At 38.9% G+C, this 27,911-nt stretch overlaps 1 protein-coding gene across 4 annotated transcripts in view; it reads left to right on the plus strand.

Annotated features, from left to right (window-relative positions):
- The first annotated feature begins 7,612 nt into the window (after positions 1–7,612).
- LOC121298926 (paired amphipathic helix protein Sin3a-like) overlaps positions 7,613–27,911 on the plus strand; it is a 31,820-nt gene continuing 11,521 nt past the window's right edge. Inside the window, exons 1-14 of one of the 4 annotated variants that reach the window (XM_041226253.1) lie at positions 7,613–7,656; positions 14,384–14,634; positions 15,396–15,578; positions 16,404–16,510; positions 17,511–17,802; positions 18,132–18,383; positions 18,569–18,721; positions 18,953–19,108; positions 21,755–21,844; positions 24,874–24,992; positions 25,183–25,393; positions 26,055–26,171; positions 26,506–26,744; positions 27,208–27,391. In XM_041226253.1, coding sequence (XP_041082187.1) covers positions 14,416–14,634; positions 15,396–15,578; positions 16,404–16,510; positions 17,511–17,802; positions 18,132–18,383; positions 18,569–18,721; positions 18,953–19,108; positions 21,755–21,844; positions 24,874–24,992; positions 25,183–25,393; positions 26,055–26,171; positions 26,506–26,744; positions 27,208–27,391 — 2,322 coding nt within the window. In that variant the 5' untranslated portion in view covers positions 7,613–7,656; positions 14,384–14,415. Of the gene's footprint in view, positions 7,657–11,345; positions 11,577–14,383; positions 14,635–15,395; positions 15,579–16,403; positions 16,511–17,510; positions 17,803–18,131; positions 18,384–18,568; positions 18,722–18,952; positions 19,109–21,754; positions 21,845–24,873; positions 24,993–25,182; positions 25,394–26,054; positions 26,172–26,505; positions 26,745–27,207; positions 27,392–27,911 lie in introns of those variants that run through there. The other 3 variants (XM_041226252.1, XM_041226255.1, XM_041226256.1) reach the window with 3 other exon arrangements.

The following is a 27,911-nucleotide window of genomic DNA, read 5'->3' on the forward strand; positions in this document are numbered from 1 at the left end:
TCCTCCCATGTTTCAATTTCATGGTATTCAAACTTTTATCCCATTTTAAGAGTCTATAAAGGCAGATGGATACATTGCATAGAGTAGTGAGGACCAATTAAAAAAAACGTGCCTTTACTTTGTGGTATGTTGAATACCTTTCATATCGCCCCAGCTGATGCAGACTCCAATAGATATAGTACATCCAGCAGTCTGAGGTGTGTATGCATTATAATAATCGAATATCAATATATTTACTTTAATAATATAATTGTTTTAAAACAACTGATGAATGGATGTTACTTCCTCCATATAAAGTGTGAAATAATTTAGGCATATTCAATATATATATATTTGTGAAATCTCATAGGAAGGGGGTTAGGTAACGCAATGAGATCCCCTTTCTGAAGCCTGGCTTAATTCACAGGTACGTTCTATAGTTTTGATTGAGCTCCTTGGTGCACCAAAGTCTCCACGCAATTATCAGGCTCTGTTGAGACCCAGGACATACTGTTGATGTTTGGAACCAGACATATACCACATGTATGTACAGTATTTACTTTTGTTCTCCATTTGCGGTGTCTTTTTTCACAAGCTCCTAGATCTCCAAATGCTGTTGCTTGTTGGGTAAGATTCACTGGAGTGAACTGAAAATCATTATACAAGGCATGCCCAGAGAAGTGAAGCATCTCCCTTAGAGTGATTATCTTTCAATGTCATTTCAATTGCTTTTTTACATTTCACTGTCTAGTGTTTGCAGTCATTCCGAGTTGTTCTGGTTCTCCAATGTGTAATTAACATGTTCTTCTGATCTGTCTTTACCTGACTGGTGACAATCTGACCTTCCAGCTCTGCTAACCCTACCTTTTCTATATGTACTGTATACCCTACCTGTGTGTAGGTGGGGCTGGCAGAGTTGAAATGTCATTTTGTCCCATGATTTGAATGGAATGAGGAAGGCCGTTCAATCCTGACACTAGGGATAAGCCAGACAAGCTCACAGCAACTCAAAGCCAGGTAAAGATCTAGAGGCATTGGAGAAACAGAAGCCACCATGGGTCGAAATTGTTGCAAACTCCAGATAAGTCAAGCAATGCAAAATGGCATTTGAAGCAACTGGAGTTTTCATGTTTTTCTATTAATGTGTATTTTTACAGTGTAGTGCAGTAATAAAAAAGCAACATATATGATTTGAATATGACAGACGGTGATGACACAATGCTGAGTGTATGCAAGCTGTGGTTCTTTTATTTACACAATGACTCAGGTGAAGCCCTTTCAGCTGCTCGCAGCACTAACACTTTGAGGGAATTCATTGGTTTCCTGCCCTTGTTCACTTCCTGTGGTAAACCTAGCCCCACATAGAACAAATTGACTAACCTTCCTTAAAGTCAAAAATAAGGTCTGGACAACAAATAATGTTAATAACTTTGAGTTTGCATTGTATTTCCTTGGTCATTTTCATTGACCCAGAAAGTGCAAGTGTAAACAGATATGACGAGAATAAGTCCTAGAAACTTAGAACTTCCTGTAACCAAACATAATACCAAGGTCAAGCAGAAAACACATGTTTGCTATGGCCTGTGTTTATCTAAAAACTGTCCATTTGAGAACTATATACAATTTATGAAAGTATTGTTAGCTATAATTTACTTGAACATTTTAATTTCAAACTCAAAACATGGATTGCTTAGTTCACTTTGTCATGTTGTAATCCAGTCATGAAATCTGGTTTAATTCAAAGTTATAGTGCTTATTAGCTTTTGTGACACTATAGACATTACTTGTTTAATTGTGCTGTAGCCCTGATGTAGATGAGCTATAGTTTTAATTCTGGACTTGGATTGCAAAACACTTGTCAACAAGCACTTCTATTCCTAATGATTTAATCTTTATTTTTAATTTGGGAATATCCCACAAGTACAGACATTTACTCTACATTACCGTAGTTCAAGTATACAGAAGTATGCTTCAAGTGCAATCTGAGGACAGTGTTGCTGGATGCTGCATTGTACCATTAACAGAAATATGCCTTGGAATTGTGTCATTATGTTAATCATATATGTTTTATATAAACATTTCTTTGATGTTGGTCTTTTTCATCTGGGAGTTTTAATAGTCAATAAGATACAGAATGCAATGTGGAGCATCAAAGGAGGTGGAGCTCACAATCAGGTGAAGAAAACACAAAATAATATTACCCTTTTAAAAGAAAAGACGCAATATGATAATTGGCCACCAGATGGAACCAGTTGCTAATATAAATTCCAGTGGTGTAAGCCCTGATGCAGATTATTTTTTTTATTTTCAGAATTCTTTATTCAGTCAACGTATTAGCCCAATTGACCATTCCTGTGTTGTTTAAGCAGGTATGTCTTGTGCCAAATTCATAGGTGAATTCTAGGAACCAATTTACATGAAGAAAGTACATACTCTGTTAATAAACTCAAAATTACTAAAACAGTGAAACAAAACAAATACTTTTTAGTGTTTGGTGTCTTTGGTTTAGTTTCAACATTACTGACTGGTTTCACAGAGTCTCGTTGGCACTAAACTTGGACTACCATGCCCAGCAGCCAGTTCACCATTAAAAAAATCTGTGTCATTCTGAAAAACCAGCCTTTTGGGAAAAGCTAAACATTGAAAAGTAGCATTCTATTGACAACGTGTGTGTGTGTGTGTGTGTGTGTGTGTGTGTGTGTCTATATATATATATATATATATATATATATATATATATATATTTAATAAAATTTTTTACCCCATTGGCTATTATAATGGAAACTCATATTTGTATAATAAATAAGCTTAGCTATGCTACTAAAAGTGCTTTTGTGGTAACCTAATGTATTTCTTTGTGAGAAAAGGTTATGCAAAAAAAAAAAAAACAGATCCAAGTAGAGTTATGACTTCAAAAACAAATGCCTTAATTGTATGCAACATAAACCTCATTGTAAGCTATTAGTGATCCGATGATCTTGGGCACTCAAGTGAAGTGGCTTCTTTCTTTAGGGCTAGTATGTTATGCCAGTGAAGCTGACTGTAATACAAAAAGAAGCATGGCGATCGAGCAAAGTTGGTAGCCTTTCTCCATTTGCAATATCTACATGGACATATGCTGATTAAACCACTTGCTTTTATGTTGCTCTATTTATTACTGTTCCTTGTATTTTGTATCCATTTCCAATCATTGTATTCCTTTCTGTTCTCCAGTGCAAAGTAATGTACTATTTATTTTTATGTCAATAAAAACAGTATACCTATAGTCATCAAGATTTCTGTTTATTTATTTGTTTATGCTTATTCGGTTTCTTGACTCGTTTTCTTGCCCTGTGCCTCATTCCCTATTCCAAACTGCTGCAGCCGCCAGTTCTGTCTAAAATCTACAGTCCAATGTGCGATGTTATGCAGCGGTCAAATATTGCCTGTATGTATCACGTTTTTCTATAATTGCCATGTATGAATTTATTTACCTATCTTCAACATATCTGCCCTTTGTTCAAGCCTTAAAACCTAACTCCGGGAACATCACTGAGCACAACCGTCTGCACACTGCACATCACTAAGCAGGACCATCTATACACTGAACATCACTAAGCAGGACCATCTACACACGGAACATCACTGAGCACAACCATCTACAGACTAAACATCACTGATCAGGACCATCTACACACTGAACATCACTAAGCAGGATCATATATACACTGAACATCACTAAACTATCTACACATTGAATATCACGGAGCAGAACCATCTACACACGGAACATCACTGAGCACAACCATCTACACACTGAACAGAACCATCTACAGACTGAACATCACTGAGTAGGACCATCTACACACTGAACATCACTGAGCACAACCGTCTACACACTGAACATCACTAAACTACACACTGAACATCACTGAGCAGGACCATCTACACATTGAACATCACTAAACTATCTACACACTGAACAGAACCATCTACACATTGAACATCACTGAGCACAACCGTCTACACACTGAACATCACTAAACCATCTACACACTGAACATCACTGAGCAGGATCATATATACACTGAACATGACCATCTACACCACTGGTTCCCAACCCTGGTCCTGGGGACCACCTGTGTCTTTTAGTTACCATTCCACCTGAGCTCTCAATTACTTAACTAGAGTCTTAATTGAACTGATAATTTGCTTAATTAGACAGTTGTTATTGTTTTCAGCTCTGAAACAGTTCAAGTGGAGTTCAAGTTACTTATAAAATGTTACAGAGAACTTGAAATCTGCAACTAGGATTCTACAGGCATTATAAAATTACATTTGAAGTTACTTTAATTGAAAAACTGCCTTTACCTGTCTTCACCTGGATACCTATCAAGCTCACTCTGGAAATTAATTTGGCAGCCTCAACCTGCAAGGTGGAAATAAAACAACCACCAAATATGAACTACTAACAACAGTCACGCTCTCATTGATATAAGCCAGCATGTTGGGAGTTCAGATCAGTACTAAGATGTGCTTGCAGAGCTGTGAGCCAGTATCACTGTGCAAAACTTTCTCCAATGGGTTACCGTATACAATCGAAAAGTCAACATAAATCTATATATTACAACAATGGAGCAATACAAATAAACAATGACAAAGTGCACTAGATTTTAGCTTCATGCAATGTTCCTTAAAATACACCTCCAAAAGCATCACATGTTGAAATAGCTCACTTACAATGGGGAAAATCACACCCAAATAGGAGACTTAAACAGGTAAGGAAAACATGTGTGCGTACTGCAAGAGATATGGTTTATCAAAGCAAAGGACCAATTCCACCAATCACCCCTCACTAAATTCACAAGCACCAAAAAAAGAATGTATCATTAAAATACTGTGTCTCTCTTACAGTCAAGTGGAAAAGACAAGTTATGAAGACGACGGAGTCTGGATATTTCTAATGTACCCCATTTAAATGTTTAAATAATGTGTAAATAACTGATGGCTATTCATGAAACTGTTCTAGAGTTCCATTGGGCCTATTCACAGAACTTTAAAGAATGTTTTAAAGAATGGTTTTGAGAATGGTTTAAAGAATGGTTTAAAGAATGGTTTAAAGGACAGTGTTATAAGCATTCTCTCAGATTAAACACTGCTTTGAAACATGAGAATAGACAAACAAACCCTCACTAAAACATTTGAAAAAAGTTTCATGATCTTGACTGATTAACCAAAATGGGCTTAAAAAACCTTAACGTTTCTTAAACCATTCCTTACACTTTTGTGAAAAGAAGCCAGTACTGTTAACCACAGATTAGTATACAGAGCATCACACAGATAAGAGAAATGCTAACCCTATAGCAATGCTTATAGAGTAAACAGATACATTGTCATCGGAATGTTTCTTTAAGACCACCTCAGTACAAAGAGCAAAGGCCCAGACTTTTCCTGTGGCTATACTATATATTTAATTTTTAATATGCTTTACCATTACCTCTCTGTGCTTTACAATGCTCACTTATTATGCTTTCACTGTACTTAACTACATCAGCTGGTAAACATGGTTAATTGTACAAAACACAATTAATAATATATTAAAACAGGAATGAAATTTCAGGTAATTTAATTTATCAAAAGTTTAACTGTTAATCAGCAGTGTGGTATATTCAACTGAACTAAACAGCTGCAAATCTAAACACAGCTTTCACATACAGCGGTATAAAGCCACTTGGCAGACAACAGACCACTGTAATTTTATTTAAAGGGTCTAATGTTGATTGACAGATTGCAAATTGAGTGAATCAGTTTAACAGTCATCTGCTGTGAAAATGAGAGCAAATGTATGTTTTATGATGTCATAAAGCAGCAAGAAGTTGCAAGACATCAAGCTCTATTAAACTTTTGTTGTGTTGATATTTTTAACATGGGCTTTGAGCTGCTTCTTGCATGCACAAAGACTAAGGCAGGGGCGTGGTTTCCCAACACGCAAACCACGCAATTGCGTGGACCCCTCGGGGCTAGGGGACCCCCTGCTGCCTAGTAGCAGTGTTACATTACAGCCTGATTTGCAACAAAATCCTTATTTTCTCAGATAAAGTAAAATAATACACACATTTGATTTCATAGACCACACAAACCCCATCTGCACATATATCCATTTACAAAAGTTAATTTCATTCAGCGTGCGTCATGACGCATTTGAGCTATCCTAACTAGGCCCGCTTCTGTCAGTGAAAGCTAGCAAAGGGAAGCGCAAATATCCTAACGGAGCTCCTAACGGTTACTCTTTAAGAGTAACACTGCAGAGAATCATCTGATTAGGAGGAGGTGGAAAATGTTTGTACTCCTCGTGATATTGCCACCACCTCAGCTCGCTGCTGCAGCACAGTTAGCACAGACCTACCGGATAACTTGACAGCGACTCACTCAGAAGCAGCAGCTCCACCTGCCGCGGAACTTGTCGATGTCTCGCCCGAATCCTAGCAACAGCAATCGAATGATGACCCGGTGTTGAGTGAAACTGCCATTCTCTCGGACGACCCAGCCCTTTGACCGGACAAGCTTACCAACCAAGAGAAATGTCAGCTCATCAAAAGTGGGCCAGTTCAAATTAAGGATTTTGACTTCCCACAAAACGATGACAAACTGTTACAAATGAGACTATGCCATTTTAAGGTGACATATGCAGTGCTATGATGATTTTTTGTGTTAAATGTATATATTTTTTTTTTCAACAGGCCCCCATGGCCTGGGTACAGGAAATTGCCCTGGTTGCTAGCCCCTAAAACCGGCTCTGATGGCAGGCAACTACACCTGAAGCGTTGCTCTTGTTGAAAGCACTTCAACACAGATCAGTTAATCTCAGCAATCACAATAAGAAGCACTCTGAATGACTGCAAACATATACAATACAAATGTATTGAAACAGTAAAAAACAACTCAAATTATATTTGAAATGACTTGGTCTTTAACTTTGTAATACATTTTCTTCCCATTAAACAGTCCCTGAAGGTACAGCACTAAAGATCTGTCTTCTCCTTCTCATGGTAGTCCATTGCTGGGCTGAGATGAGATGAGTGCTTTCAACATGACTTTAAAAAAATGAATTTCTTGACACAGGATGCACATTAGCAATTAACAGTACCAGTAAATAATAATAATAATAATAATATTTATATAACGCCTTTCATAGTGTACCACCATTACAAAGCGCTTTACAAGATACGAGGCTAGGGTGTGTGAACTATGCATCAGCTGCAGAGTCACTTACAACAACGTCTCACCCGGAAGACGGAGCACAAGGAAGTTAGTTGACTTGCTCAGGGTTTCAAAATGAGTCGCTGAGGTAGGTATTTGAACCAGGAACCTCCTAATTACAAGGCCATGTCTTTAACCACTGGACTACACAACCTCCTCTAATTATGTATGCTCCTGTTAAATCGACGTTATATGAGGAGCTGAAAGTATAGAGCAACACGTTATCGCCGATGACAGACAGCCTTCAGATTTGCGGTCAGACTGGTCAGCCTTGACCGGACAGTCTTCCCAGTATTTTCTTTTCAGGGTAGTCTTTGGCGCGTTGTATTTAAAAAAGAATGACGTGACGCTGGTGTCGACCAATGCAAAGGAAAGGGGGCGTTTCCAACTATTTTGTTACAAACACGAATCCGGACTCTGAAGCTTCTCTTTTTGCAGGTATGTAACAGCTGTTAAAACAAAAATATTACGGTTAAAAACTTCACCTTTGCAACAAAATAACAAGTACGTATCGCTTGCGAGACAGTGGGTGAGAGATCAGGGGAATGTGTACGCTGAGATCCATTTTAGCAAATGTGTTATTGATATTTTAAAAAATAAATAAATCAGGAAGGGTATGTGGGTGGTCGGTTTATTTTAATTTTTATTTCCATTATAACATTTTCAAATCATAGCTAAGCCGCCTGAAATCGATGCAACAGAGCATCGGTCGTTTTCTGTACTTGATAATGTGAAGCGTGTGTAAGAACGGGAACGAGCAGTTGAGACTGCTTTGTGGAAAAGGACCAGGTTGGACATTTTGCTCAGAAAAAAAAAATGTAGCAGTTAACAAAAGCATTGTAGCTCGTAGATTGAGACGTGCGTTTTTCCAGTAAAATAAAGCTACTCGGAGGGTTGTTGTCGTTTTAATTTGAGTTGTTGCTTTTTTTGCACGTATTAATCAAGCACGCCTTTTTTGTGAGATAAAACAAAAGCCCTTTATTATTTTTTCTTACCTCTTGTCGAAATATTAGCGTGTTTTGTTTGAGGCAATGGAAGGTATTTAAGTTGCTGCACTGTACTGTATGGGTGGGGGGTATGGCACGTTTGGGTTCCTCCAAAACGCAGTTGTGGATTCCTGGCTGACAACAGCACACAAAGAAACCGAGTAGCACAGAAAGAAATCGTACCGAGGTTTTTGCCGCGTTGAAGCAGTTCAATGGCGCTAGCTTTTACTTATTTATTACTATTTTTAGAAGTATAAAAACGGTATATCTTGATTAACTGTAAACACGAATTCATATGAACCGTTGCGTTTTGCACGCGTGTTCGGTGAAGAAAGGCGGAAAAGCTGTGTTTTGTAAAATATAAATGTTTTTTAAAAAAGAAATACCGGTAGATAAGGTTGATATTTGAAACAAACCAAATGCATTTCGGGTGTATTAATTGCTTTTAAAAATTAAGAAAATGTTGACCCATTACTGAAGAAATTCGCATTGTGTAGCTTCTTGGTAAACCATCGTAGCATAAAATTGGTTACACGACTGAGTACTATAGAGACAAGTGGGATGGCCCCTGTAGGGGGGGATTCACCGTTGCATACCGTTCTGTTAACACGTCGTTTTTTTTTTTTTTTTTTTTAATGTACAAATATGTTTGTTAGGTGAAGCGATGCCGTTGTGGTGACGTACGCACTGTATTTGTAAGTGAGTATTTGTGTGTTTTATGAACTGTTTTGTGGCTGTGACGCCTGCTGCAATCTAGAAAATGCAGATGGAGGTAGAAAATATTTTAGAAGCGTGCCAAAATCCCAATTCCTAAATCAGTTGCGTAAGGCAGCGGTATTAGGGAGGGTGGAGAAAGCGTTCAGTTGTTAAGACGATGGGAATCCCGGGCAAGCCGCTAGCCCCGCCCGTCGTGGGCAAGGATTTTTGTGAAGGATCCGCCTGTCGTAGGAGGAGACAGTTTCTGTTAGCGGATTACTGATTGGTTACAAGTAATTCCGCCGGAATGTGGGCGGGACGCCGTGGAAGTGCCTGTCCTGCTTTGTCGTCCCTACATTGTCACGTGGGTAGGTAACTTCAGGAAGTGGTGAGATTGCCTTACTACGCATTGTGGTGATGCGGAAGAAGTTACCATAGTGCAAGAATCAAAATAAAACACGCTGAAAGATGTGGCTTTTTCAGGGAAATTCCTACTGCATCCACTATTTAGTATAATAGATTTGTTTTCCTCTCGCAAGATTATTGCCCACGGGTTATTGTTCACAAATTAAATTAACATTACTTAGAAACCGAAATTAATTCCGCTTTACAATTTATCACCGAATCCAGGGTCTGGTCTCAGCCAAAGGGGCCTGGCTAAAGCAGTGAAGTAAGATTCTTAATGAATGTGCTTCTGGCAGAAGCTATTTTACAACGTTACGGTCAACGCAAAAACCCGAAGTGTAAATTAAGTAGTGTTTGTGTTTGGGGTGGGGTGTAGTATTAATATGTATAACATGCCTAACCCTCGTGCGTCTCAGAAGTGTTAAAGTTAAAAATATACATTTAACCCTATATTTGGACTTTTTTTTTCACAGAAACGCACAATGTTCGTTTAAATAGTATTTTTTTGCAGTATTATTTTGCACTACCAAATGCTTCAAGTGTTTCATGTTGAAAGTAATATAGAACCAATGTGACCAAAGAACATGGACATATTTGATAACACTTCTGTCTTCTCAGCCACACAACAGACACGGATTTTGCACAATAAACGGTGTCAGATATGTCAAGCTTTAGTCCACTTTAATTCGGAATGATTACCCAAAACTACAGCTGCAGTTGAGTTGTAGTTAAACGTCAGACGTTAGTGGTAGTTGCCTAGCCTGCAAGTTGTTGAGTCACATGAAGGCAATGGGTGGGGCTTCTTTAGATACACCACCTATTTGTAGCTTGAAAGTGGGCTTTATTCCCCAAAGGTTTTAATTGAATGTGATTCAGTTATTTTACAAGCAAACCAACCAATGGACTGAGTAGTACATGGGCTGGGCAGGTGAGGTATGCACCCCTACAACACCAGATTTAGGTTACACTGAGTTGCTCATAAACATTGAATCACCTTATTTTCCAGTAAATTCCTTCTAACAAAAACTACAACTTTTCTTACCCAAGTATACATTATTAAAAACACTTTTGGTGTGTACGCTGCATTTTAGATTATAATAAAATCACATTTCTACGGTAGAACTTGCTAGTGGCATTCATTGGCATCTATCCTATTTGTCCTACTTAGTATACAGTCAGTAGCATCTGTTGTACCTATTCTGTGGATATCAAAATGTAAATGTAGGCGGTAGAGTAATATGGAGAAGCACACAATAATGATTGAGGTTTTACTGTTTTGGCCATAAATACTCTATCACATCACCATATTTCCCAGTATTTTTATTTTTATTTTTTTTTAAATCGTTTCAAACAAATGCCTTTGTTGTAACAAACTGTGCTTCACTGCACTTTTTAAAGCAACAAGAAATTGTTTTTCCAAATTAAAAAAAAAAAAAGTTAGCAGACGGTGTGTTCTTTGTCTAAATAATATTGTAACCTTTCAGTATATTTTATTTAAGTTTGATCATTAAAAATGGGGGAAGCTTTGCCCAAGAGCAACATGAACCAGGCTGTACAACAGTCTAAATATGCGTGCTAATCCACCTTAATAGATTTCATTTTTTCCTTAAGTAGGATAGGACTGTATTAATATGTGTATACTATTACAATACGTACACCTGTAGCCTGGTGTAAACATTAATGCAAGGCTTGCTTGTACATACGCATGCTTTCTTCGCATATTCTGCAGCCTGTGTATAATGGAGGCAGGCAGGAACTGGGTAGGACTATTTCGTACGCTGCTTCCTCTACATTAATGAGCGTGATTGTTGTACTCCAATCAAATTCTGGAGATTTTCGAAGCCCTGTCTTTACAGACGATTTTTCAATTATGGGCGGAGTATACAAAGTATGAGTGACGGGTGGGGGGGGGCCGACATGAAGAGGCGGGGTTAAAGTTGACTGCCAGGATGTGTTTACCAATCGTATACTACAGACAGTCTTCCTCTGTCGGCCCTTTGGATCCGCGGCCAATAGAAACCCTGTGTGGGCGGGAGTAGCCCGCCTCTCGACAGAGAACGGAGGTTGTTTTCTCTGAAGAAAAATTTCCTTTTGCGGTCTGGCGCCGAGTTGTTTATTTTATTGTTATGGTTTTGTTTTTAATTGTTTTTACCCTTATTCCCACGGCTTAATTTACAATTGTAATTGTCTTGTTTTTAAATATCGGCGTAGTTTTAAACAAAACCGTAATTACCGAGTTATTTCTATCTCCGGTCGCAGTCGTGCGAGGAGGTGAGTTGTTTTAAATGTGTTATTTTGGGTTGCGGGTAAAAAACTAAGTTTTCCCCAAAATGTGTTCGGTTCTGAACCCACTATTCTGTCCGGCTTTGATAACCTGGTCGGTTTTACGTGGAGAAAAGATATGTATGTATATCATTAGCTAACTGAATTCAGTGAATGTGATTTATTTTTATTTTTGTTAAATATTTTAAGTTCGGATTGTTTTTGTAAGTGTGGCCCGCTTTGCTTTGTGACCCGGATCTGCCGGTCCACTGCAGACCAGTTTCGAAGGACCTCTGTCATACCACTGAGGTTATGTTTGTCTACAAAGCCCAGCACACAGCTTCCAATTACACATCGGGTTTACTACTCGAGGTCGGTGCTTGGAATTTGTGACACTGAAGGCCGCACAGGGGGAGGTTAATGAAAGAGGAGGGAGTGGGTTACAACTGTCGAATTCACTGCTACTATATAAACAGTACATGTATCCCGAGTTTGAAATATTTGATGCGATCAAAGTGTGACAAACGTGTGGTCCGCATAAGATTATACTATCTATCTACTGTATTGTTGGATCAAAAAGATTCGACATTTGTGTTGTGACGTTACCATTTTAGCAGTTAAATGATCCCAAGCATGTGCTTTCGTGAACGTTTCGTAAATATGCTTTGTGGTTTTTGTGTGTGTGTGTGTGTGTTTTTCTGTTTTTTTCCTAACTACAAATACATGTATTTTAAATAAAACGCCAGGTTTAGCAAAACAGTTCTGCAACATTATTACCACTGTACAAAGCAGATTAGTAGTTCCGCTGCGAATACCAAACGGGTTATTGTAAAACATGAGACGGTGTGCAAAACCACGGAGCCTATTGAATTAACACATCGAAAGGAAAAGCCATTATTTGCGCACAGATCTTTTAAAATGTATTTGTATTTATTTATTGGAAAGCACACAACTAAATGAAACCGAATGTAACCATGCCATCAGTTGGCTTATGTATTGTAATCGACACGTCCATTTGGTTTGCTTGTACACAAACGTGTAACAATCTCCCGCTGTAGTTTCGTGTAGGCATTTTAAGGAAATCGAAAAATAAATCAGATAAGTCAGAAGATTGTTATACTCAATGTTCTTGATTGTGCTCCGGTGTTTAAGTGCAGGCGGACATGGAGCCAGTGTGGAAAAGCTGCTTCCGTGTGACATACACATTTCGCACGGCGTGTGGCACCGTGGTGACGTATATGGCGAATTCTGCAGCATGTGTCCGGCTGTATGGGGTTAATAAGAATGCAGTCATAATGAAGTGGCTCTTTGTTTTAACAAACATTTTGGGGGTGTGACTTAAGATCGCTGATTTATGTGCAGGCGTGTCCTCCTTTTACATTTTAAACAAGCAAGTGAGTCAAAATGATAAAGGACTATAAAGTAGTTTGTATATGTGTAGGTTATTATAGGGGAATACTGTATGTACTGTTATCAGAGCGGTCTATACAATTATTCCAGCTGAAGCGAACCAGTAGGGGTTACTCGACATAAAACACAATGCCAGAATTTTTATTTATTTATTTTTGGTAAAAAGCCCTTAAAACAAGCTTGAAATAAGTATTTATTCTTTTGCTCAAGACTATAAAGTTATCTTGGTTTTGAAAGTGTTTTAGTTACAGTGGCATCTGGTGCAACATATGTTTCACTAGGTGATTTAGCAAAAGTACTTTAATACATAATACAAGTTTGTATTCAAACTGGGATCAAAACTACCAACAAATTGGTACATATGAATTCTCCACAGCCAATTGTGTATTAGCCATCAGTTGAACATCATATTTTGTATATCCATCTGAATGCTACCCAAAAAAAAAAAACTTAATTGACATTGCATTAAAGATTTCTTTCTGTAAGAAGCCTTTCTTTTATTATGCAGTGTTCCAGTATTGTTTAATTAACAAAGTGTACATCTACAGCTATGGCCAAAGTTTTGCATCGCCTTATAGAATTAACTCATTTTGCTTCATAAAGTCTAATAAAACGTGCTGAATAATGTTGTTAACATATCGAGTTACATACTGCTTTATAGTTTTCCATATACTTAATGAAAGACATATTTAATAGATTTGTATTGTGCTATATATAGTATTACGGTACTAGAAAGCATATCATCCACAGTTGTCTTTTTTTCTTTTTAACTTTGTTATATCAGTTTTCACAAATCATGCAGGCATTTCCAGTTCTGACTAAGTTCTTTCTCCTCATGTCAGTAAAATACTCCTTCGTGGCTATTTGGCTACATGCAAGTCAAACAAGACCCAATTTAAAGTCTAGCCCCTTTGTCTCTCCAAAAGTACATTACTTTAATAGCATTTAGTGTCAAACCAATAACAGCTTCAGAGTCTTCCCAAGCTTTTGCCTTTTTAAACCATTTGTGAATGGGAGGGGGGACTGCTATATGTTACTGAACTACCAGGGCATGCAGTCAGTGTTTTTTTTTTTTAAATGTAGCACTAGGTTTAATGCTTTGTGAATATCAGACTAAGTATTTAAATGCCTCAAAGCTAGAATTCTAGTTATCCATTTGCCTATTTGCATTGCTCTCCATCAGGGGGGAGGGCAGCTCCAGCCCAGGAGTGCTGTTCTATTACAGATTTAGTAGGTGTAATTCATTATTTTAGTACAACCTGGTCAGGCTTAATTAGTTCAAATAAATAATTAAGGAACAAATACATGTATTACAAGTTTGCCTTACTCTATATGTAATATATGTATTTATTTCAGTGAAAAGGTTCAGACTGGTAACATGACAGTGCTTGTGTCCTCTTCCTTAGGTTTCGAGGTCCCCTCGAGGTATGAGTTCACAATGAAGAGGCGGTTGGATGAACAGGATCCAGTTTTTGCGTCTCAGCAGCGTCGCCTTGCAAGCAGCACGGAAAGCTTCCAGCACCGTGTACTTGCACCAGCGCCGGCAGTGTACGAGGCTGTGTCAGAAAACATGCAGCCCACCACTGGCATCCAGTACTCCATCCCTCAGGGGTACCAGGTAAGCCCTGCAGCGGACACCGGGACCCTTTGGATCCAGGTAGTGCTGGCTCCTTTTTATTTCTATCTACCGCTGTATTAGAGAGCACTTCCTAGCAACCTTCTGCTTAAACATTTTTATATCTTTTATATATATTATGCGTGTTTTAACCCCACACATGAGACGCGGAGCACACAAGATTACAGCAAGATGTAGATATGATTATGATATTAATAATGTCCTGTTCCATCAGCATGTGTGCTTATTCCTTTTAGTCCCAACATTCACAAAATGTCTTGATGTCAGTAATACTGTTAGTAATGGATAAAACACCTTGTATTCTCACTTTGTTGGAAAATACAATGTCATTCCATGATGTAAAGAGAACATGTCAAGGTATAGGCTATATATTGTACCTGCATGCAAATACTGTCTACTTGTACGTGCACCATTCCAAACCTGTTAATGTTTTGAATCCCTGTAACAGCTGAAACTGCTCATTTCATAAAGCAGTTGTTGCCTACCTGATTATTTCCCTGTTCCTGACCTAGCATTGCGTAATCTCCAGTTACTCGTTATGTTGGCGTTAATATATGAACAAAGTCCAAAATAAAAATAAAATATTTTATGTTGTTTTCATTGCCCTGGTTTTGGTATTTGACTGTAACCATATGCAATGCACATTAAAACCTGTTTAAATAGTCACACTGTAACCAGCTTTTACCTGCTAATAACCTTCAATACCCTAACATGCCACCTGTCTTAATTATCCCCAAACATTTCTTGTTCTGAAGTGCACGGTGCATGTTTCCTCCCTGCAGGTGCCAACAGTGGCCCAGAGCTCCAGTAGCCATGGGCACACCCCAGGCACAGCTGTGCATAGCGGGGGGCACCACCACCCCCCAACCATACCACCCCACAGTGGGCAGGTAGTGCAGAGCCACCCCCAGGCCCCCACACCCACCGCCCCTGTGCAGGGCCAACAGCAGTTCCAGAGGCTCAAGGTGAGTGCTGTCAGGTCCATTTCAATGCACAGCACCTTTTCTTTACTGGACAGGGTGGGGAATCTTAGCTGTGCTAAAAAACTGAAATTCCTATATTTAAAAAAAACAGGAACACACCCTAAATTAACACAACATAAAAAGGACCGCAGGATTTAAATTTTACAAAAAAAAAAAAAGTGGTCATTACTAGTCTGCTTTAGCAAATTCCTTTTAACTTGGAAAGCATTTGTTAGAATACCAATTAATTCTGTATTGAGATGGTTTTAATTCAGTTTTTGCCAACCAGTAGTTTTTTGTGAAGATGTCATTAACAATACAAGTGTAGGATTTTGTTGGCAAACAGCATACCATTTCAGAGCAGGTTTGGAAACTGTAAGTGAACCTTAGTCCCTTCCATTACTAAATAAAACAAATCTGTTGTCAGCTAGCATTCACTCCATCACAATTATGGTGATCTCGCAGGCTCCCTACTTTCTGTACAGTGAAATTACTATTTATTTTGCTGTTTTGGATGTCATTCAAAGCTAAAACGCTCGGCAGTGCTGAATTTAGAAATACTAAAAAAAAGATCAATGACAAATATTTGATTAGAATATCTTTCACTCTTCCTGCTGTCTGACATCCACTTCTAATTGAAACATTTAAATTTTAATTTATTCAGTTTCTTTTACGATTTCTAAATACCATTTTGGATAAACCAGTTTCGGCCAATTAATGGGATATGCTCTGAACAGTTTAAATTAAACTCTGATGGCTCACAGATGAACCCTGAGAAGGTCATGGAATGTAAGGAGATTTCCTTATACCTTATCTCCTTTCATGTAGGTTGAAGATGCTCTGTCCTACTTGGACCAGGTGAAGTTACAGTTTGGGAGTCAGCCCCAAGTTTACAATGACTTCCTTGACATAATGAAGGAGTTTAAATCACAAAGGTGAGCATCAGCTTTTTATTTTTTTTTTTTAAAAACATATCTTTTGAGGGGCTCCCGAGTGGCACATCCAGCAATGACACTCCACGCGGATGTGCCCTATAGTCTGGGGAGTCCAGGCTATCTCACAGCCAACCGGGAGTTCCTAGGGGGCGGCACACAATTGGCCGAGCGCTGCCCGGGTAGGGAGGGCTTAGGTCGGCAGGGGATTCCACGGCTCACCGTGCAGCAGCGAGCCCTGTGGCCGATAAGGCGCCTGTGGTTCTGCAGTGGAGCCTCCAGATCTGCGTTGTCGTCCGGGACTATAGGTCTGGGGGCCTCGCTGTGGATTGCGAGCAGTGAGCTGAGGATACAGATAACACTGTGTAACAAAAAAAAATTTTTTTTGTTCCTGGGTAGTAAGTGTTATTTCTAATTGCTTATACCTCAAAAGTATAGAACATGGCTATTATTCCCCACAAACCTTGCTTTTGTGACCAGGACAGTGATATTTCAAAATACAGTATAATTGTAAATCTCGAAAAACTACTCACTTCTAAATCTTTTGTAGTCATCTTTGTATTACTTTAGTATAAATACATGTTAATTTGGATTCATATGTTGTTTTTTTCTGATTTTATGTGAACGAAGACACACATTTGCCCATTTTCCCATTGGAAATAGTGATATTTTGAAATATCACTGTCCTGGTCACAAAAGCAAGGTTTGTGGGGAATAATAGCCATGTTCTATACTTTTGAGGCATAAGCAATTAGGAAATAACACTTACTACCCAGGAACAAAAATTGTGTTACATAGTGTAATAATTGAGCATACCAAATTGGGGAGAAAAACCGGGGTAAAAAATTGGCGACGACTAAATTTATTAAAAAAGGTGTTTGTTTTTTTTATTTATTTTTTAAAATCTTTTTGTTTTTAATAATGATTTTATCTGAGCTACATAGTGGCACTTTCCACATTGTTTAAATAAAAATGAAACTGAAGTGTGGGATTTCTGTTCCAGCATCGATACTCCAGGAGTGATCAGCAGGGTCTCTCAGCTCTTCAAGGGTCACCCAGACCTGATTATGGGCTTCAACACTTTCCTGCCTCCAGGGTATAAAATAGAGGTGCAGACTAATGACCTTGTGAACGTTACCACACCAGGGCAGATCCATCACATCACCCCACATGGCATCCAGGTGCAACAACTGCCCCTACCCCAACCGCCACAGCACCAGCCCCCGCCCCCAGCACCAGCCACTCCTGCTGCAGCACCTCCCGCTGCCCAGCCCACGCCAGCAAAAATCAGCAAGGTGAGCATTCCAGACCTTTCAACATTGAACTGGAGTGATCTAGGAAAGAATGCCCTTTAGCATTGCAGAATGGTAAACAAAGAATTATGTATTCCTTCTCTACAAAAGTGCAGCACTTAGGGGGGTGGTAAATGTTTTCCTCTCTCCTTTTGTCAACACAAAAAGGATGACTCTCAAGGCAGTGAGAATAAGGCTCTGAAATGTAAGTTAAGATAATGTAATATTTGCACCCTTTGTTACATTGAATTTTTTTCCGTTGCAGAGTGAATCCGAATAACAGCATGTGTGTGAGAATTATCTTTCTTTTTCTTTTTCTTGCTCATTTGCAGCCCCAGCAGTCGCCAGCCCTGACCCCTACAAGCCAGTCCAATCCGTCCATCCCCCCCTACGCCTCCCCACGGTCCCCGCCAGTGCAGCCCCACACACCGGTCAGCAGTACTCCCGCCAGCGTCCCACCACTGCAGAACAACCAGCCTGTGGAGTTCAACCACGCCATCAACTACGTGAACAAGATTAAGAACCGCTTCCAAGGCCAGCCTGACATCTACAAAGCCTTCCTGGAGATACTGCACACTTACCAGGTAGGAGCTGGGTGCTCTGTGTGTCTGTATACAACTTGGATTGGAACTCTTAATGAACATTTCAGGGATAAAAACTTGACTGATTCATTCCAGGTTTTTACTTTGAGCTCAGATGTAATTAATTTGGTTGTGCTTGTTTGCTGCTGTCTCAACCAGATACAATCCTAACACTGTTCTCTCTGCAGAAGGAACAGCGCAATGCAAAGGAGGCAGGTGGGAATTACACCCCAGCGCTGACGGAGCAGGAAGTCTACGCACAGGTAGCTCGTCTCTTTAAAAATCAGGAGGACCTTCTCTCAGAGTTTGGACAGTTCCTGCCAGATGCCAACAGCTCTGTGGTGAGTGTCAGGTTACAGGAAAACTTTGTCTCCCCTTTGTCTTAGAATATATGGTCAAAGAAGTCTTGGAATTAGTCTGGATGTTTTGTCAGAGATATTGATTGATCAGAGATTTTTAAAATGAGCGCAATGATGATTTTTCTGTCAGTGTGGAAGGAGTGAATAAAAATATATTCAGCAGTGTTTGATTTGAACCCCCTTTAAGTTTAGTTTAATTTCCTTTTCCCACAGCTGTTAAGTAAGACGACAGCAGAGAAGGTAGAAGCTGTGCGAAACGACCACGGTGGCACTGTAAAGAAACCTCAGCTCAACAATAACAAACAGAGACCCAATCAGAACGGCTGTCAGATCCGCCGGCACTCTGGAAGTGGTGCCACTCCTGTTAAGGTAGAGAACACCATAAACTTGAATGTACAAAGAGGTCTGGAGTTTCCCACATGCAGGTGTTCTAATCTGAGGTCATGCTTACCAGCTTTATGCCCTAAATGGTCTGTTACTGTCTCAAAGGCAGTAGTAGCATACTGTACAGGCATAAATCTAAGCCTAGTGCTCCAGTCTGCTACTTTTTAATTATAAGCGGCCAAATTGCAGTCGTGAACATTTCCTATAGCTAGAAAATCATATTTGTGATATTCTCTGTCATGTAATGGCAGCCATTCGTTGCCAGATTAATTTTCTTAACCTGTGAAATGCCTGCAGTGGTCACCACGTGATGCTTTACAGTGCACTGTCTCCTAATGGCCAAAGATTTCCTTAAATATGTGCAATTAATTGGTGTTTTGTTTGTCATACAATTAATACCTCATTGAACAACCACGGTGTACTGCTGTGATGTTCCAAATGATTACACCGTGTAACAATTTTTTTTTTTTTTTTGGTTCCTGGGTAGTAAGTGTTATTTTCTAATTGCTTATGCCTCAAAAGTATAGAAAATGGCTATTATTCCCCACAAACTTTGCTTTTGTGACCAGGACAGTGATATTTTGAAATTTACCTATTTTCCAGAACATTCCAGATAGATTCAGTGCTGAGTAAACTTGGAGTAACTTCTAGAACTTTCCAGTAATATAAATAGTAGTATAAATACAGGGGCCCACCAGTTCAGTGTAGTTCCAGCTGCCTAAGTGGATACATATCTGCATTTTTCTGAGATGGCATCAAGAGGCTGCAATGGTGGCATTCCTGATGGGTCTCCAAGGCAGTTTTACCAAGTTTCCCTGCTATCTTTGCCTTTGGGACATCAGGGACACCAAGGCGCACTACCACAGGTGGGACTGGCCACAGCGGACCGAGTTCTCTGTGGGGAGGAGCAACGTCAAGTGGTTGCCACTGGTGGACCCCCGGAAGGTGCAGATGCCACCACTGCACATCAAATTGGGCCTTATGAAACAATTTGTCAGAGCTCTAGATAAGGAGTCGGCAGCCTTCAAGTACCTTCAAGACTTCTTCCCTAAGCAGTCTGAGAACAGCTTTGTCGCAGTGGTTCGGGGCTTTCTGGGCAATCACAAGGCCGAAAACTATGTGGAGCTGGTTGAGACTCTGGTGAAGAACTACGGCACAGTGGGCTGTAGGATCTCCCTCAAAGTCCATATCCTTGATGCTCATCTTGATAAATTCAAGGAGAACATGGGAGCGTACTCGGAGGAGCAAGGTGAGCGCTTCCACCAGGATATACTGGACTTTGAACGCCTCTACCAAGGACAGTATAACGAGAACATGATGGGAGACTACATGTGGGGGCTGATTCGTGAAAGTGATTTACAGTATAATCGTAAATCTCGAAAAACTACTCGCTTCTAAATCTTTTTTGTAGTCATTTTTGTATTACTTTAGTATAAATACATGTTAATTTGGATTCATATGTTGGTTTTTTCTGACTTTATGTGAACGAAAAGACTGTTTTCTCATTGGAAATAGTGATATTTCAAAATATCACTGTCCTGGTCACAAAAGCAAAGTTTGTGGGGAATAATAGCCATTTTCTATACTTTTGAGGCATAAGCAATTAGGAAATAACACTTACTACCCAGGAACAAAAATTGTGTTGCATAATGTTATTTACATACATATTTTAACACAGATGCTCCGATTGCTTCTATTTAAATAACACCTTTAGTGCTTAACATACATATTACACCACCTAAGGGAGAATACCAGATACTATGGGTAGTCAATATGTAATTTTTGTTTGAAACCTTCTCTTAACATACAAGGCTTAAAAAAAGAAAAGAAAAAAACATTGCAAATACACTTCCTTTACCTGGAACTTTTGCTTAAACAACTGTGTGTCCTGTTTTCCAAACTGAAATGTTAACATTTTAGGACCTCCTCGGAAATAAGGTCTTGAATCTCATAAGAGTTTTCTTGAAATTTGTAACATTTTAATTTGAGTAATCAGTCCTGATAATGTCTAATCATAATGTTTACATTTAGTACATATTTGTTTAAAATAAGTTGTTTATAACTTAATATCCAAACTTTCCCTCAATGACCCACCAAACTGTAGCCAAGAAAGTTTCAGCCCTTGACACAGAGCTGGTAATAAAATGCATAGGGGATTGATGCATGTAAGGCCCTAAAGATTGACTGTTTTTACAAATCTATTTTCTACAGTTTGGAGCTAGATTACTATTTGGTGAGTCATTAGGAAGTAGTCTTCTGATCTCAAAACTATGTGGGATGGACTAATAGTGTAGGTGTTACCGAAATACAAATATTCCATGCTATTTTAGGGGGTACAAATGTCAGATTAAAGTGGAACTGTTGCACACAGAAGCCTGCAAAGCAGAAATGTTTTTATGCTTGACCTGACTTGTATTTTTGTAATCAATCCAGCCAAAAAGACTGCAATCTTGCGATGAACAGTGTTTTAACACCACCTACCCACGTTGTTGCAGGATTCTAATTTAAGTCCCGCAGTTTGTGCTGGGTTCTTTGGGCCAATGCACAAGGATGAAAATACTGTCCTCTGCTCTGAACACTTGTTTACTATGATTTTGTGTTAATGGTAAGATCGCTCTCGGTTTCTTTCAGAAGAAGCCCAAGCTCCTGGGTCTGAAGGATCAGTCGCTGGCTGAGGCTAGTAAGCACGGTGTTGGAACAGAGTCACTCTTCTTTGAGAAGGTAAGAATGACTAGCAGCTAGACTTGTCTCCAGAATGAAATTCTGTTTCATGAAAGAAAATTGCTTGCCCAAATAACTGTACCTCCTTAAAAAAAATAAAATAAATAAAAATTAATAAAATTTTAAAGCTGTGCAAAGGTGACGACTGAATTTGTTATAAGTTAGCACAAATGCAATTTTGTCATGTACCATACAGAATCAAAAATAATGAGCTGTCTAGCTAGTATTCCAATTGCTCGGTGAACTAACCCTCTACTGCAAGACCTTTGTTATCAGATTGTGTGTGCAAGTAACATATTACAAGATTGGAACACAATTTTTCAAATTAGCAATGTCATACAATAGAGTGGCTGAGTGGCTGCAAGATCTTTATTAACATAATACTAAAGTCGTCCTGAAACTCTCTCTCTCTCTCTCTCTCTCTCTCTCTCTCTCTCTCTATATATATATATATATATATATACACACACATATATATATATATATATATATATATATATATATATATATATATATATATATATATATATATATATATATATATATATATATATAATATATATCTATATATATATATTACATATAATACATATAATCGTTATTGTGTAAATCCGTATCTGTAAATTACACGTTGCATATTCACTGTTGTAAATAAACCATTTTAAATTTGGTATATCCTGAAACAAATTATGCTTTTATTTTAGCTTTATAATATTAACAATGTCATTGTTTTAGATTGAAATAGTACACACATTACTCTCGTTAAGAAAAGCTTAATAAATATGGTTTGTGCTATTTGATTTTATATGTATGTATATTTGTATATATATATGCATGTGTGTGTGTGTATGTATATATGTATGTATATATATATATATATATATATATATATATATATATATATATATACATTATATATACAGTGGCTTGCAAAAGTATTCAGACCCTTGACCAATTCTCTCATATTAGTGAATTACAAATGGTACATTGAAATTTCGTTATGTTTGACATTTTATTGTTAAACACTGAAACTCAGAATCAATTATTGTAAGGTGACTGGTTTTATGTTGGGAAATATTTAAGAAAAATAAAAAACTGAAATATCTTGCTTGCATAAGTATTCAACCCCTGTGCTGTGGAAGCTCCCAGTTTGCACCGATGAAAGAAATTGCCCAAACGGGGACACAATTACCTTACCATTGGCCTCCACCTGTGAACCATTAAAGTTGCTGTCACATTTTCTGGATAAAAACCCCACTGTTGAAGGATCATTGGTAAGGCTGTGAATCTGAAGGAAAATGAAGACCAAAGAGCATTCTACAGAAGTTAGAGATAAAGTAATACAAATGCATAGATTAGGGAAAGGGTACAAAATAATATCCAAGTGTTTGGATATCCCAGTGAGCACAACTGGATCAATAATCAGGATGTGGAAGCTGCATCACACCACCCAGGCACTGCCAAGAAAAGGCCGTCCCTCAAAACTCAATGCTCAAACAAGAAGGAGACTTGTGAGAGAAGCCACAGAGAGGCCAACAATCACTTTGAAGGAGCTACAGAGTTCAGTGGCTGGGAGTGGAGTAATGGTGCACCAGTCAACCATATCAAGAACTCTGCATAACACTGGCCTGTATGGGAGGGTGGTAAGAAAGAAGCTGTTACTCAAAAAGTACCATCTGAAAGCACGTCTGGAGTTTGACAGAAAGCATAAGAGTGACCCAGCTGCGATGTGGGAAAAGGTTTTGTGGTCAGATGAGACCAAGATAGAGCTTTTTGGCCAAAACTCAAAGCGCTATGTGTGGCGCAAACCTAACACTGCCCATGCCTCAAGACACACCATCCCTACAGTGAAGTATGGTGGTGGCAGCATCATGCTGTGGGGATGCTTCTCATCAACAGGGACTGGGCATCTTGTTACAACTGAAGGAAGAATGGATGGAGCAAAATACAGGAAAATACTGCAAGAGAATCTGCTTCAGTCTGCTAAAAAACTGAAGCTTGGGAGGAAATTCACCTTTCAGCAGGACAATGATCCCAAGCACAAGGCCAAATCAACATTGGAATGGCTCATAAACAAAAAGGTGAATGTCCTACAGTGGCCCAGTCAAAGTCCTGATCTCAATCCCATTGAGAATCTGGCACTTTGAAAATTGCGGTCCACAAGCGTCATCCAACCAACCTGAACAACCTGGAGCAAATCTGCCAAGAAGAATGGGCCAAAATCACTCCGACACTGTGTGCAAAGCTGGTACATACTTGCCCCAAAAGACTTAAAGCTGTTATTGCAGCGAAAGGTGGCTCTACCAAATATTAATCTGTGGGGGTTGAATACTTATGCAAGCAAGATATTTCAGTTTTTTATTTTTCTTAAAAATATTTCCCAACATAAAACCAATGTCACCTTACAATAATTGATTTTGAGTTTCAGTGTTTTAAAATAAAATATCGAACAGAGCGAAATTTCAATGTACCATTGGTAATTCAGTAATATGAGAGAATTGGTCAGGGGTCTGAATACTTTTGCAAGTCAGTGTATGTGTGTATGTGCATTATGTAGATAGATGTATGTGTATTTTGGCATGTTGACTATCAAGACAACCCTGATCTCAGATCCAGAGACAAAACAAAGTGACCAAATGAGAAATCTTTGAAGAGAACAAAAAGTGAATTATGACGCAGCAGTTCCTAGCGCTTCTTTAAAGTCATCTTGCATGCTATAGGTTTAGGAAATCTTATCTCAAACACTGAACTTGAACTGCAGCAGATTGTAATAATGTACAGGCAGTCTACCATGCATGCCACCCATGCTGTTTGTTTGCCACAGGGGTTCACTAACATTGTAATGGGTCATTTAGCATTCTTCTCAAACATGAGTTATAGATTTGAATTGCTGTGCGGAAGAAAGCCAGCTACATTGAAGCAACAGAACTCGGAACAACTGCAAACATTTTTCAAGACCATTGTTCTTGAAATACAAAGCAAGATTCACTGTTGAAAAAGAGGCTGACTTCTTTTTTGTTGTCTTGCAGGTCCGGAAAGCGCTCCGCAGTGCAGAGGCATATGAGAACTTCTTGAGGTGCCTTGTAATCTTCAACCAGGAAGTTATCTCCCGGGCCGAGCTGGTGCAGTTGGTGTCACCGTTTTTAGGGTCAGTCCCTGTAACTTATTTATAAACAAAAAAATGAAAAAAGAAAGTTGACAAACGTTTTAGTTAATGCTTTAATTGGCTAGAATTAGTTACAGGATTCAATTTAGCAATTTTTGCCATTTATTAGGAGGATACATATATTTAATTATTTTAATATATGTTAAGTAATAATTGATTGTTCCCTTTGCAGGAAGTTCCCAGAACTGTTCACCTGGTTCAAGAATTTCCTGGGGTACAAAGAGTCATCCCATATCGAGAGCTTCCCCAAAGAACGGGCAACAGAGGGCATTGCCATGGAGATAGACTACGCATCCTGTAAGAGACTGGGCTCCAGCTACAGAGCACTCCCCAAGAGCTACCAGCAGCCCAAATGTACTGGCAGGACCCCACTGTGCAAGGAGGTGAGATCATCATCCATGTATGGAAATAGTACAACAGTTGCATGGCAGTTTGGCCCTAGACCTTCACTGTTTAACCTGTCAAGAGTTACGCTAGCTAGAAAAAGGGGCAGAGCAACTTCTGTTACTCTATATAGAATTGTGTTTTACCTGTGCTTTGATACAGCTCTTGACACTAACACAACATGAAATATCTTTTAAAATCAAGTCAAAAAGTAAAAAAAGTGTCTTCTTCCTGAGAGAGTAACTAGGGAATGACATTTGATCTCTGCAGCACTTCATGTTGAATGTTTTTAATGTTTTAAATGGAATGTTTAATTACCACCGTGGCCACTAGAGTTATTAAGCTAAGTGTATATAAACTGAAACACAAATTCAGGAAGTCTACATGACCTAGCTGTCTAACAGAACAGTAAAATCGGTATCTGTATGGCTGATCCTTTTATTTTAAACTTTTTTTATACTGAGGTGTTTTTTGTTTAGAATTTAAATGCAGTAAGAGTAGTTCTTTTGTGTTGTTGCATATCACTTCGATACAATTCTTTTTTTTTTTTTTTACCACCAGTGTGGGTGAGTGGGTTGACATGATGGCCCCTCGCTTACTGGTTTTTACATTTGGTGTCTTGTTTATTTGGGTGTTAAATCCCGTTTCTTTTCCCTTCAGGTTTTGAATGATACGTGGGTGTCATTCCCATCCTGGTCTGAGGATTCCACCTTTGTGAGCTCAAAGAAGACCCAATATGAGGAACACATTTACAGATGTGAGGATGAGAGATTTGAGGTATGTGAAAGTAATAGCTTTAAAGTGTTACACGACCCCTGCAGTGTTTACAAGAGACGCATTTGTATATCATAGTTATATCCTAATTGTTTAGAAATTATTTATATTTACAATGAGGTAACTTCCTTCTGCTACAGTAAGCTGCAAAACTGGAAATAAGTTGCACTTCTATGGGGCTTTCCTGTGTAACAATACATAGAACCAATGATCGTTCATTAATTAATAGCATTTTGTGGATGGAGGCATGTGTGCATTTTATAAATGTGACACAAACACACTAACCCTGTGATCACTGTGTATCCCCCCCCCCCCCCCCCCCCTTTCCCCCTCCTAGCTGGATGTAGTCTTAGAAACGAACCTGGCCACGATGCGCGTGCTGGAGACAGTCCAGAAGAAGCTCTCCCGAATGTCTGCAGAGGAACAGGCGAAATTCCGACTGGACAACACACTGGGCGGCTCCTCTGAGGTGATCCACCGCAAGGCCATCCAAAGGATATATGGTGAGAAGGCGCCTGACATCATTGATGGGCTGAAGAAGAACCCAGCCGTGTCCGTCCCCATTGTACTGAAGAGGTGAGGTTCCACAATTTCACCAGCAGAGCACAGTGATTTCTTGCTGTGTAATTCTAGTGCTTTCTGCAAATCCAAAACGCTTGTGCATGGTAAAAGTTTAATGTAATTGTACCATGGAGCTGGGGAGTAGATGGGAAAGTAAGTTTACAGAAGCTATAAAAGCTTTTAAACCAGTTCACTGCTATGAACTGGTATGCTTGCCAACTGATTTTACTATTAAGTTTGTAACAGCTTCTGTATATTGTTAAATCTGTATTAAATCAACCTATGAAAAGCATAATAGCAACAACTCAGTGTATGCTATATGTTTTAACTGTAAGATGTTTCTTTGCACAATGCAAGATACCTGAGAGAATTATGTTTAAATGTTATGCACTCTTGTATTACTACCAGTATTCAGTTTTATGTAAATCTGTAGAACTACTTAAATACTGACATACTTGCTTTATTCATTTTATATAAGGTTAAAAACAAAGGAAGAGGAGTGGAGGGAAGCCCAGCGAGGTTTCAATAAGATCTGGAGGGAACTGAATGAGAAATATTACCTGAAATCCCTGGACCACCAGGGGATTAACTTCAAACAGAATGACACCAAGGTGCTGCGCTCCAAGACGCTGCTCAATGAAATCGAGAGTATCTATGATGAGGTAAATATCGTCAGCAGTTAGTAAAAGGATTAAAGAGCACTTGCCCCATTTACTGAGGTTTGACAACTGAAATAAAGCAGAGCCTTCACGTGATTAAGCTTGATCCATATGCTGGAATTAGTCCAGAAGAAGCTTTTACTATTGTTAGCAGTGCAGTAAGGAGACATTCCAGCCTGCATGATTTTGTAATTCTGCTAAAGCCTTTTTCAACGCTCATTTTTCATAAACCTTTTAGACTTCATGTTTTCAGTAGAATACTTTACTTTGACTTAAGCCAGAAAATGGCTGTTTTAACCCTTAGCGGTCCATTTATTTGGTGCTTGTCAGGCACGTCTGTTCCTATTTATTTTTACACGTGCTGTTTTTAAATTTTTTTTTTCTTAGAGTAAAACAGGTTTAAAAGGCACTGAATCACAAACGTACACTCAGTACTGCATCTCCAGCCAAACCCCACCCCTTGTTTGCTGTATTTTTCATATACCTCTTTGTAGACATGCATACTGATAAATCCTGTGACCCA

This window comes from Polyodon spathula, chromosome 24, assembly GCF_017654505.1.
Source record: "Polyodon spathula isolate WHYD16114869_AA chromosome 24, ASM1765450v1, whole genome shotgun sequence".
NCBI lineage: Eukaryota > Metazoa > Chordata > Actinopteri > Acipenseriformes > Polyodontidae > Polyodon > Polyodon spathula.